At 41.7% G+C, this 14,087-nt stretch overlaps 1 protein-coding gene across 1 annotated transcript; it reads right to left on the reverse strand.

Annotated features, from left to right (window-relative positions):
* Positions 1 to 2,225: 2,225 nt before the first annotated feature.
* Positions 2,226 to 3,164, reverse strand: LOC134979970 (olfactory receptor 5V1-like). Its single transcript, XM_063946573.1, has one exon. It carries the CDS (start codon positions 3,162 to 3,164, stop codon positions 2,226 to 2,228), a length of 939 nt encoding a protein of 312 aa, XP_063802643.1.
* Positions 3,165 to 14,087: the final 10,923 nt, after the last annotated feature.

The raw sequence follows: 14,087 nt of genomic DNA on the forward strand, positions 1-14,087 counted from the left end.
TGGACTTCTGAAAATCCCTTCTTTGCGTGAGCCTACGTCACAAAACAAAGCTACTGTCACGGTTCCGGAGATTTTGTGATGAGTCAGTGAGTCAGCCAGTGGTATTTGGCATTTGTATATGTAGTTTTACACATGCGGTATTTAAGGGGTCTATTCATGGAACAGTGAAAAGTGTGGAGAAGTGAGCCAGTGGAGAAGTTGCCCATGGCATCCAATCAGCTGCTACGTATAATTTGACAGAATGTACTTTATAAATGTTTCCTCAACATTGATTGGTTGCCATGAGCAACTTCTCCACTAGCTCACTTCCCCACTCTTTTTCACTGCTTCATGAATAGTCCCCTAAGTATTGTAATAATGTATTATAAAATTATAATAAAACAAAAAATATTATTTATAAATATATACAGTATACAGTATATACATACAGATGGGTCCACGTTTATCTTGGATTTTCACAGGATTAATTGGGCCAGGTCAGTCAGACAATCCCCTGCTGTAATGACTTAATCCCGTGATGTATTGTTCTCTGTATTGTATTGCAGCTGAGAACAATAGATGAAAGGCTTATGTTATTAAACCATGGTGTGCCTAGGCGCAGCAAATAAGTCAAGATAAAGCTGGACCCATCTGTGCATTTAAATATGATGTAAGGTATTGAAAACCATTTTTGAATCTAAAGAAAGAAGACTGGTGAGTGCTCTCTCTATATCTGGATTTATATCTGGCTAACTATGGATGGATTCTGTGTATACGCCTGGGATCAGAGCCGGCCCTACCCAATATGATGCCCTAGAAAGATTTCGGCTGGTGCCCCCTAGCACCAACGCTAATTCCGCCTCTGACCCTGCACCCCTTTCCCAACACCATCACCCCTCACCAATTGCAGTCCTTATTTTGGTTTTCCTACCCCCTGTAATTTAAATAAGAACAGTGTGCACTTTCGGCGCACAGTCCAAAAGGTATGTGTTCTTGCTAGGAAGGGGCATGGCCACACAATAGTACCCCCAATTCAAATTATGCCCCACTGTACTGCAACTTTGTTCATAATTTATCATGTGATAGTGTCATTTACTCACATTACATCACACAGTAGTACCACCTTACCTTATATACGTTACTCCTCTCGGTAGTGCCCCTCATTCACATAACATCATACTGAATAGCTCCATATTCACATTACACCACACCATATTGCTCTTTATTCTCATTACACCATGCCATATTGCTCTTTATTCACATTAGACCACACAGTAGTGCCCTTTCTATACGTTACACCACACAGTAGAGCACCTTATACACATAATGCCACACATAAGTAATGCATTTATACACATAATACCACACAGTAATGCCCCTTACACATATGACACACATGATTAATGTCCTTATAAACATAATGCACCTTACACATTATGCCAACCCTTATTAATGCCTTATACACATAATAACACTTACACATATGCCGCACATTATTAATGCCCTTATACAGATAATGACACACATAATGTCCCTTACATATATGCCGCACATAATTAGTGCCCTTATACACATAATGACACACATAGTGCCCCTTACACATACCGTATGTCACACATTATTAATGCCCTTATACACATAATGACACACATAGTGCCCTTTACATATTTGCTGCACATTATTAATGCTTTTATATACACATTTATATACACATGAAATGTATAATGACCCTTACACAAATGATGAACACTATTGCACAACCAACCCACTCACACACACACAGCTGCTAACACAGTGACCTCTGCCTCTGCTTGGATACAGATGTGTCCTCATAAATCTTGCCTCCATACACCATGCAGCAGGAGATGCCTGGCGCGAGTCAACTGGTAGCTCTGATAACGTCGGGTGCCTATTTTTGATGAAAATGCATCTTATTTGCATTGCTATGTGGCTAGGATGCAGAAGCAGCTTCTCCTGATTAAAATGATATGCGGCATGGCTATATACTGTGTGTGACTGCGGCTGTATCTGCATACGAAATGCTACACACAGAATAAAGGCATGCCACATATCATTTTAATCAGCAGGAGCTGCTTATGTCCCTAGGCATACCAGATGCCCTAGGCAATTGCCTAGTTTGCCTATGCCTAGGGCCGGCTCTGGCTGGGATGCACCCCAGCATGATGTCGTTTGAACTTTGTGAGTGCCATCACCTATGATGCAATATAAATATATATATATTACCTTCAAGAATAACTGCTCATCTTTTTGGACAATCTCACCATAGCTCTTTTTACATCTTTATTCCGAAAACTGTAAATTACTGGATTGAGCATGGGTGTAAAAATATTGTAAAAAACACAGAACAATTTATCGTTCTCTTGAGAGTAAGCAGATGGAGGTCTTAGATACATAAAGAGTATGGTCCCAAAGAAAATGGAAACCACCATTAGATGTGAAGCACAAGTTGAGAAAGCTTTACTTTTTCCTTTTGCTGAATTAATTTTCAGTATTGAACTTATTATTAGAACATAGGAAACCAAGGTCAAGAGAAAACTCCCTCCTGCAACAAATCCACCTACTATAAATATTTCCAAAGTACTGCTGCGTGTGTCAGTAGCTGACAACTGATAAAGTGGCGGGATATCACAGAAAAAGTGGTTGATCACATTTGAAGTGCAAAATGATAATTTTGCTACATGAACTGTATGAGAACATGAGAATAAAACACCACTGAACCAACAGCCAAGTGCCATCCGTAGACAAACATCCATGTTCATAATTTGGGTATACCTGAGAGGCTCACATATAGCCATGTAACGATCCAAACTCATGATAGCCAACAAAAGACATTCAGAACCTCCCAAAAAATGGAAGAAATACAACTGGGTAAAACATCCTGTATATGTAATTGATTTATTTTTGGTGTAAAGATTGACTAACATATTTGGGACGGTGACAGTGGTGAAACTTATGTCCAAAAGAGAGAGGTTAAAAAGGAAATAATACATAGGAGTAGATAATTCATTGTCTATTCTTGTCAGGAGAATCAGAGTGAAGTTTCCAATGAGGGTAATTATATATATGAAGGAAAAAATTAATAGGAGTTTGGACTGTATTGTTACATCTTTTGAAAGACCTTCCAGGATAAATTCTGTCACCAGGGTTTTATTTTCACATGCCATTAGAATTACAGTCAGACCTTTTAATAAATAGGAAAATATATCATTGGAGAGGTCATCCAATGAACTTCAATGTGAACATACATTTTATTAACCCCTTAATAGCATATGCTAGCTATGTAGTACTCAGGGCCATCTTAACAGCAGTGTAGGCCCCGGGCAAAACAATGCACTGGGGCCCCTACCCATCTTCCAGCAGTAGGGATGAGGAGTGCTATCAGTGACAGCTTTGATGTCCCGCTGGCAGTAGTGGGTATTCTATCTTCCGCTCAGAATGTAGGACCTGGAGCAGTAATTTCTGCTAATTACTCCTGTACTGCACAGGTGGGAGATGGGGCAAGAGGGAGAACTCTAAATTCTAGGGCTGAATGAAGGGGCCCCAGTACATGACTTCCAGGGTGGTAGGGGGTGCTTAACACACAGGGGAAGGGTGGATAGTGGAGTGGGCTTAATATTCATAATTTTCTGGTGGGAGGGCAGCTTGCTTGACTGCAGATATCTCCAGATCCTGGAATAGCTTTTAATGGGATAAGAAAAACTTCTTTCAGGAGGTTCTGGGGACTTGGGGATCAGAGTTCAGGATCCAGAGCAATCCATCAATGAAAATATAAAACTGCATCCCAGGCGTGTGGAGCTGGAGCAGGAACCAGCTACTGGAAGACTGATATCTCTGGTTCTGGGCATAGTAGAGACAAACTGCCAATGTCCATCGAAAGGGGAGAGTCCCAGCTTTTGAAGTATACCCTAAAAAAAAGCTAAGTCAGATAGAGCTCGATATAATTGTATGGGAAGAGCAATTAACAGACTTGAATGGGGACCACTGCTTTGAAGTCAAGTATCTCCAGTTCCACAGGTCCGATTTTCAAAAATCTGATACCCCTGGAAAAAGTGGACTCCTAGTTATCAGTCTATACTCCTTGGGCAAGTGCCTGCTGAACCCATACGAAAAGACAGCCCTGTTAGTGCTTACACTTAAACTCTAATAAATAAGCACATAGACAATTAATTTATTGATAACATACACTATAACTCATATGGCAGCAAGGAAAAAGCAAGCAGATAAGTCTACCACCATAAGGCCTTGCGATATAGCCGTAGTCTCCTATGTGCCCAAACAGCGCCAACAATTGTTTCTGCTTACTCCCTCTTATGATGCCTAATGGTGACCAACCCACAAAAGTGGTTGCGCTGACTTCTGGCTAAGTCATCCAATGTCCTTCTGAGAAGAAGAGTATATAACTGGTAGCACAGCATTATTTGTGATCTGACACTAACTCCAGAATCCAGGGAACAAAACACAAACATAGATGGAGGGGACATCCTGAAAAGAAGCTTCAGTCAGGGGCATCAGGATTGACCTACGTATCACACAGATGCTCCATTTAATTTGACAATATTACCTGATTAGTTAAGCACAGGAACTCACCTTTAATATTGCTGCAACATTTTTTACATCTACTCCTGCTACTGATTGGTAAGCAGAGATATCATCAGTGTGTTGCCCGAAAACCAGGCAACAACAATGAAGCACAAACTCAGTTATTTTCAATAATATTTTCCTAATTTACTTACTTAAATGTCAACCATTCAAGTGTGAGACACAGAACACCATTCTTCTTTGTTTCAAATAATGTGTACATTTACGTAATAACCTTATACAAAGTTCTGCCTGTAAATTCCTAGTGGTGTAATACCTCTCATTACTTGAAAACTTGAAAATGCATATTATAGATAAAGCATGTTCCTCTTCCATATTTGGTCAGTAGCTGGCATTGGCACAACTACATGGATTGGGAAACACAGCTGGTCTATTCAGGGGCAGCTCAAGGGGCTTGCTGGCAGGGCTATTGCCTATGGTGCTGTTGCCTGGGGATGCAGCCACAGTCAGTCTGCCAGCACCTTCTGTTAGAGGTGTGCTTCAGACTGCCTCTGTTTACTGCTGTCCAACCCAGAACTCAGCATCTCTCCCTGGAGCCACAGCCTCTGATATGCGCCAATGCCTTTCCTTCACTCCACACTGCTGAAAGGAAGACTAACAAAAAAAATTAGTAATCAGTGAAATCAGTCAAAGAAGACGGCAAAATGGAGGTGCCCAAAAGGAGGTTCACTTCTGAGGTAACACAGGAGACTGACTTGCCGGGGAAGGAAGACTGGAGTGATGAGGTAGGAGGCTTGAGAGACGTGGGGCAGGAGGCTGAAGTGATGGAGCAGGAGGCTGAAAAGATATGGAGACTGGGGTGACAGGAAGCAGGGGTCTGGAGGGACATGGGCAGGAGGCTGGGAAAACAGGAGGCTAACGTGTCAGGACAGGAGGCTTGAGAGACATGGATCGGGGGGCTGAAGTGACAGGGGGCAGGAGGCTGGAGTGATAGGGCAGAAAACTGGAGAGGCACAGGAGGCTGGAAAGACAGGATCCTGGAGTTACAGTAGGTTGGAGTGACACTGGGGCAGGTGACTGGAGAGACGCATTGGGCAGGAGGCTGAAAGGGACACATGGCAGAAGGTGAAACAGTGGGCACAAGTCTAGTTGAACCTCTGTTGTATGATGATGACATTGGTCAAATTCCTACACAAATAAGCATCTTTTGGACCAGGTGATATACATGAATAGTTAATACCTACTAAAATGTCTCCCAAGGAGGACCAATTATTACAGAGGAATACGTTGCAGAGAAACCACCATATAGGTAAGGTGTCTTTTTTTACTTGTTACACACACAAAATAATATAGTTTTTTTTTGTTTGTTTTTTTTAAGAGGGGCATTAAAGGAAATGTTCCGACCTGGGCACAACTTTGTCTAGAACCACCCTGGGTCAATCATATGAGGATAAAAATGCCTATGTGGTATCGCCTATAGTTTCCAGATGCTCACTCTGAGTATTCTGCTCATCAAATATTTAATATAGATAAGGTAAAAGTAGATGAAAATTCAGGAGCAGAATATGTTGTATGTGAATGCTGGGATTGGCCTACTAAAGAGATTCATAAAATGTAAGCAATATTTGATTGTGATATGATTGGAAAAATATAAAAATGTTATATAATTAAGCAAATTGACCTGCATATCTTTCCAGATGTTGTAAAAAAGGAAAATTAAAGCAATGGTATTACATTTATGTCTGTAAAATTAGGCAAAATTGATATACAAGTAAAAAAATAAGAAAATAAAAAAACAAGCTCACTTGAAATAAATAAAAAATAAAGTAATACATTACATTTTTATGAATTCATTTATATTGCGAATATATTATTGCTTGTACATAATATACTCTTCCATCTACAAAATAAGCATTTTACTAAACACGTGTACAATAGAGAAAAGCAAATTGTTCTGAAAAAGACTTTCCTACATTATTTTGGCTACATTTGTGACATAAAAATGGAAAGCAACAAACACTTTTGCACAAAAAATGGAAGATACAGTACATCCAGGAGTTTTTGTGTGATGCCAGAACAAACAGACAGATAAAAATTCCAACTTTTTTGTTTGTCTCCATATTTCATACACAGTCCCGAAAAGCATTTTTCTCAAACAAAAAAACAAAAAAATTATATATATATATATATATATATATATATAATGTAGTTGCAAAAAGACTGGCTTCTTTAACATGTACTGTAGAAAATAAATACAGCACAGGATTCAATGCACACTCAAGCTTCTTTAGCATTGAATCATGTTGCTGCTTTATAATAATCCAATTGAAGCTGCCTCTGTGTGGTATATCTACAGTACTAAAGTGCTGTTTTTTAAAAGTGAAGATGTTGCACATGGCAACCAATGCAATTTTCTAGCTATTATCTTCTAGAAGGTGCTATATAAATAAAGTAGAATTTGATTAGTTTCTATGGGCAACATTACCAATCCTAAAAACTGACACTTTAGTAAATATACCCTTCTCTCTCTCTGCACATTTTAAGTCAGTGCAACATGGTTTTACCATTGTGCAAATTGTGCTTTTATCCTCTCTTTTGACTTGCCTACAACTCTAACTCCAAAATGTGGAAATGATAGGTAACTTTGTTTATATGATTTATAAATGTGCTCAATATTCTTGTATCATGAAGTGAAGCAGAGTGAACATGGCAACGAGCGCTGAATAAATATCACTGTGTAAAATATCATACCCCAGTTTCTTCGGGTGGTATTCATGTGACCGGCAGTCGGGAGACCGACAGTCACATGACCTCCTCCACCATCCCGACCCCTCACTATCCTGATGGTCGGCTTGATGACCAACATGGACTATTTACACTCGTGGGTGTCCACGACACCGATAGAGTGGGAATAGAGCCCGTCGCCACTGAGACCGCAGCGTGGTGAGCGCAGCGAGCCCGCAAGGGGCTTGCTGCACTCGTCCCTCCCCGCCGGGATCCCGGCGTCGGTATGCTGCCGGGATCCCGGCGTCGGCAAGCTGCGGTCAGCCATACTACACCCGTTTCTTCAACAGTTCATTGGAAAATGTAAAGAATTGTATAGACAGACCTGTGTTACATATACAGTACTGTGTTACTGATACACAGCACGCTTTACAGTGCAATATTTATGGTTAAATCAACAGTCACAGTTTATATGTTTCAGTATTCTCCAGGGGTATTTTTTCTCTGTTGCTTTTGGTAAACATTAATCATGATCTTAGAACAATAATCACACCCAAAGGGCCATTACATTTGGGATCTATGTTTATTCATTTAACAAGCTGCTATATGCAAGTACTAACAATTTATATTTGTAGATAGGGGGTAATTCTGAGTTGATCGCAACAGGAACTTTTTTAGCAGTTGGGCAAAACCATGTGCACTGCAGGGGAGGTAGATATAACATGTGCAGAGAGAGTTAGATTTGGGTGGGTTATTTTGTTTCTGTGAAGGCTAAATACTGGCTGCTTTATTTTTACACTGCAATTTATATTGCAGATTGAACTCACCACACCCAAATCTAACTCTCTCTCTGCACATGTTATATCTGCCTCCCCTGCAGTGCACATGGTTTTGGCCAACTGCTAACAAAGTTCCTGCTGCGATCAACTCAGAATTACCCCCAATATGCGAAAAATTTTAATTGATATATGCAGAAATAACAGCCTAAAAAATCAGTGTAAAATAGGTATTTTTAAATATTGCAATGTCAGTGTATTTGAAAATCATGTCTCAGTGATTTTACATATATATATATATATTTTTTTTTTTATAAAAAAGGGGGGAGATTATTGCGCCACTTGTGTACAACACCAGAAATCTAAAAACCACATGTAGTCGAAATAAATGACACTCCCTATGGGTTAATACAGGGCATCAGCTGTCCCCCAAAAACACAGGGATGGTGGTTCCCTGTAGAAATGGATTAATAACACACAGGGGGGGGGGGGGGATATAGCGACCAATGGTGTCTTAAAACAATTCAATAAAAGTGGATCTAAAAGATATATATAAATATATGTGGTATATATATAAAATAATGAGTAACCAGATCAAATGAATCTTTAAAAAGTTAATTTATTAATACATTAAAACAGACAATAATAGCTATACTAAAATTTGTAAAACAATTTTAACTTAACTTGGTATAAGGTCACTGCCAGGTAGCCCAACGCGTTTCGTCATTCAGACTTCATCAAGGGGTCGCCTTGATGAAGTCTGAATGACGAAACACGTTGGGCTACCTGGCAGTGACCTTATACCAAGTTAAGTTAAAATTGTTTTACATATTTTAACATACATTTTAACTGGTATTATATTGCATTGTGTCTATTGTGTTTATCCCATTTTTTAAAGAGATTTGCTGCTCAAATTTTAGTATAGCTATTATTGTCTGTTTTAATGTATTAATAAATTAACTTTTTATAGATCCATTTGATCTGGTTACTCATTATTTTATATATATACTACATATATTTATATATATCTTTTAGATCCACTTTTATTGAATTGTTTTAAGACACCATTGGTCACTATATCCCCCCCCCGTGTGTTATATATATATATATATATATTGAAACAAGTATATACAGGTGCGCTGGTGACTCTATGTTAGGTAGTCCACAGATCAACAATCCGGGCTTCAGGCACAGGTAAGTTTAATTACCGCAGCACTTTACTCCTATATTCACTCCGGACTCCAGGAGATAAGTTTTCTAAAGATACAAATGAGGAGAAAGTGCGCTCATAGTGCAGATAAGTATTTTAATGGATAAAACAACACTGTGTACAATCCAGGACAGGTAATTTAAAGACTCGTACCCTGATTACCCACTCTGTGGGCTGATTACCACATGATATAAATGTTTCCACAAGGCTGTCTCAATGATCGCCTACCACAGTCCGGGACACAGCACCGTCTCCAGCCGTAAACACGTCAGGATCCGTCCAGCCACCGTGCCGTGCAATCGACCAGATCAACCAGTATAATTGTGGAGAGAAGACGTCAGACAGACCACGCCCCCGTGGTAGGGGCGTGGTCTGTCTGACGTCTTCTCTCCACAATTATACTGGTTGATCTGGTCGATTGCACGGCACGGTGGCTGGACGGATCCTGACGTGTTTACGGCTGGAGACGGTGCTGTGTCCCGGACTGTGGTAGGCGATCATTGAGACAGCCTTGTGGAAACATTTATATCATGTGGTAATCAGCCCACAGAGTGGGTAATCAGGGTACGAGTCTTTAAATTACCTGTCCTGGATTGTACACAGTGTTGTTTTATCCATTAAAATACTTATCTGCACTATGAGCGCACTTTCTCCTCATTTGTATCTTTAGAAAAATATATATATATATATATATATATATATATATATATATATACAGTGCATCCGTAAAGTATTCAAGCACTTCACTTTTTCCACATTTTGTTATGTTACAGCCTTATTCCAAAATGGAATTAAAGAAAACTTTCTCTCAAAATTCTACACACAATACCCCATAATGCTAACGTGAAAAAAGTTTTTGTGATTTTTGCAAATTTATTAAAAATAAAAGACTAAGAAATCACATGTACATAAGTATTCACAGCCTTTGCTATGAAGCTCAAAATTGAGCTCAGGTGCATCCTGTTTCCACTGATCATCCTTGAGATGTTCCTACAGCTTAATTGGAGTCCACCTGTGGTAAATTCAGTTGGACATGATTTGAAAGGCACACACTTGTCTATATAAAGTCCCACACTTGACAGTGCATGTCTGAGCACAAACCAAGCATGAAGTCAAAGAAATTGTCTGTAGACCTCCAAGACAGGATTGTCTCAAGGCACAAATCTGGGGAAGGGTACAGAAAAATATCTGTTTTGAAGGTCCCAATGAGCACAGTGGCCTCCATCATCAATAAATGGAAGAAGTTTAGAACCAGCAAGACTATTTATAGAGCTGGTCGGCCATCTAAACTGAGTGATCAGTGGAGAAGGGCCCAAGTTAGGAAGGTGACCAAGAACCCAATGGTCACTCTGTTAGAGCTATAGCATCCTCTGTGGAGAGAGGAGAACCTTCCAGAAGGGCAACCATCTCTGTAATTATCCACCCATCAGGCCTGTATGGTAGAGTGGCCAGATGGAAGCCACTCCTTAGTAAAAAGCACTTGGCAGCCCAACCGGAGTTTGCCAAAATGCACGCGTTGGACTCTCAGACCATGAGAAACAAAATTCTCTGGTCTGATGAGACAAAGACTGAACTCTTTGGCGTGACTGCCAGGCGTCATGTTTGAAGGAAACCAGACACCGTGCATCATGCTGTGGGGATGTTTTTCAGTGGCAGAAACTAGGGAACTAGTCAGGATAGAGGGAGAGATGAATTCAGCAATGTACAGACTATGGTGATAGGGCATTGAACCAGAAGCAGGAGTTGAACCGGAAGCAGAAGTGCAGGTGCCCGAGTGGGTACAGGAGTAGCGGGAGACTGACGCTCCTTTTGCGAGGGGGATTACAGTGAGGGAGTGGAGTGGGTAGCAGGAGCATGAGCTGCCGCTCTGGGTGTAAGGGAGTGTGCCTGTTTGGGTGCGGGAGCAGAATGGGCAGCGGGAGAGTGAGCTGCCGCCCTGTGTGCAAGTGTGTGAGGAGGTGAAAGCCACTGAGCAAGTAGTCAGCAGGAGTGAGCACTGCTGCTGCAGCTCAAGGAGAGTGTATGGGAGACGGTGAAAGGAGCAGAAGCAGGTAGCAGGAGGGTTCTGCTGCTACTGCTGCTCTCAGCTCTCAGTGAGAGTGTGGTGTTGACTCTGAGCCAGGAGTCGGGGGGGGGGGGGGGGTGCGAGGGGGAGGGAAGCTGAGCTTAAACTGAAGGTACCTGTAATTGACTGACCCCGAGTGTGTGAGCTGGGGAACAGCTGAGCCTCTCAAGTGTGTGCTGCAGGAGGTCCAGACAGGTCCAGATTCCCCTGGACACACGAGTATCATTACTATATTGACTGTTTGCATTGATACACTATTGCACATAGTTTTATCATTTACTGTTCTGTTGTTGAATATTGCTTCTCTTCACAGCTAAGCTATAGTACCATATTATTTGCAAAATTGTACTATTTTTCTGAAGATAACAGGAAGTTAGTTTTCAAACAAAATGGGTGGGGCCGTGATTGAGAATCTCACTCAGTGCATGATGTGCAAGATGTATGCGCACTTGGAGCAACCGGCCCAGTGTGAATACATCTGTTCGAGGTGTGTGCGAACGGTTGCCCTGGAGCCTAGGTAACTGATCTAGCGCAAACCATTGCAAGACTGAGATATTCAGCGACCAGGTCTGAATTAGGCCCATGGTTTTGCCCATTTGCTGACAAATTTGCTGCTGTAATCAGATCTGAATTAGGCCCAAAGTGTGGCTAAAAATGTTGCATACAACTGTGAAATGCATTCCACCGACTAACACTGTCCAGAACCATAGAAAGCTGGACTGAGCCCTGGCACTTTATAAGAGGCATGGTCTAATTGTGGAGGCATGGTCCCACTCTCATAAAAAAAACTCACAGGGGGGACACTATCTGCCCTTCAGCAAGGGGCAGATACAGGGTGGTGGAGAAGATGGAGACAGAGGAGAAGGGAGAAAGTTGCCATGTACATAGGGTACGACACAGGAATATTGACTGCTGTCTGGCAAATGGTAGGCAATACAGGGAAATCACATTGTTATCAGGTGGGGAATTGGTGCTGGTACCCGACTGGTAGTGGTGATGATGATGGACTCAGTGATGCTCATGTGTCAGATGCTCCCCTCGGCTGCTCTCACCTCTGTCCAGTGTCAGACTGGGGCATGTAGGGCCCACCTGGAAAATTGCTGTGGTAGAGGCACATGTTGAGGGGTGTGGTCAGTCTGCAGAGGGGGCACGGCCTGACACCTCATTGGTTTGACTAACCATTAGAGAGTACAACATCTGGGCCCCTTCATAAATATATGCAGTATATTCAGCTGATGCATGCATGATAATTTACCAGATTAATAACAGCAATGAACTGTAGAAAATACACTATAGTCCAGTACAAGGTAACATATGTATAATGTATAATTCAAGTGCACAGTCTGGAACCTGATCCTTAGAGAAGGAGGTGGGCCTCAGTACCCCTGTGGGCCAGTCCAAGCCTGCCTCTGTCTATCCTCTATTCCTGATTGATTGATTGATTGATTGATTGATTGCTTCCTTTACACACTGGGCACTGCCTCTGCTGCTGAGAGACATCCCAACTAGCCAATCTGTGGCACCTACTGCCATGGTCTTCTGATCTATTAGGATAGGGAGCAGGGGCCAGCTATTGTTGTTGCAGCTGCATTTTTTGTAGCTATGGATGTACCAAAATATGCTAATGCAAAAGCTGTCAGAATTTGTATTGAGATGCCTACCGGAGCAACTGCAGCTGTCTGCAACTGCCTACACATGTACAGCATCGGTCGCAGATCATGGAAACATTAACTTACTGCATGAGTCTACGGTCAGTCGGAATGGCCAACACAACTAAGCTGCCAGTGTCATGTTATCTGCATACAGAAACAAAGTCACAGCCTGGGATACGCTCCAAAAATGGTCACAATCGCAACCGTAATCGCCAGCAGACAATCACTCAACTGTGTAGATATTGGCAGGGCCGTCTTTTCGTATGGGCTCAATGGGCTCTTGCCCAAGGGCCCCAGGAGTATAAAGGCCCCATCCTGATAGCTGAGGTTGCCCTCTTTCCAGGGGTACCAGATTTTTGAAAATCGGCCCTGGGGAACCGGAGATATTCGACTTGAAAGCAGTGGTCTCCATCCAAGCCTGTTAATTGCTCTTCCCAGCCAGATCTCTCAGGTTCTGTCTGACTTAGAATTTTTCTGATGGTATACTCCAAAATCTGAGACTCTCCCCTTTTGGTGGACACTAACATCTTGTCTCTGTTATGCCCAAAACCAAAGATATCAGCCTTCAAGCAGCTGGCCCCTGCTTCAGCTCCACAAGCCTAATATGCAGTTTTATATTTTCGTTAGTTAATTGCTCTGGCTCCTGAGCTCTGATCCCCAAGTTCCCAGTACCTTCAGAAAGGTGGGTCTCTCTAGTTTTTTATCCAATTCAAAGCTACGAAAACTGTTTTCAGGAACTTGAGATATCTGCAGTCAGGCAAGCTGCCCTCCCACCGGAAAATGATGAATATTAAGCCCACTCCACTATACACTCTCCCCTACGTATAAAACACCCCCTACCACCCTAGAAGTCATGTACCAGGGCTTCTTGATTGCAGAGACACCTACAAAGGTCTGCCGCCAGACACCTGATGTTTATGCTTCCAGCCATTGAAAGTTCAGTAAGTTTACCAGTCACTTTGCCTGTATGAACAGAGAATTTCTGGACTAAATACTAGAAGCCCTGATGTAAAGACTGCCTTAACACACTTTAAGGGTGTTCTCTAGACTTGTATACAAAAGCAATTACCATCATTTCAGAGTGATTAGTATACACCTTACGGAACAATAAAGGTGTTATT

The sequence above is a fragment of the Pseudophryne corroboree genome, chromosome 12 (genome assembly GCF_028390025.1).
Source record: "Pseudophryne corroboree isolate aPseCor3 chromosome 12, aPseCor3.hap2, whole genome shotgun sequence".
NCBI classification, from domain to species: domain Eukaryota; kingdom Metazoa; phylum Chordata; class Amphibia; order Anura; family Myobatrachidae; genus Pseudophryne; species Pseudophryne corroboree.

Excerpts from the sequence above, each read along its gene's own strand:
- LOC134979970 (XM_063946573.1), bottom strand. The coding sequence starts at position 3,164 with ATGGCATGTGAAAATAAAACCCTGGTGACAGAATTTATCCTGGAAGGT.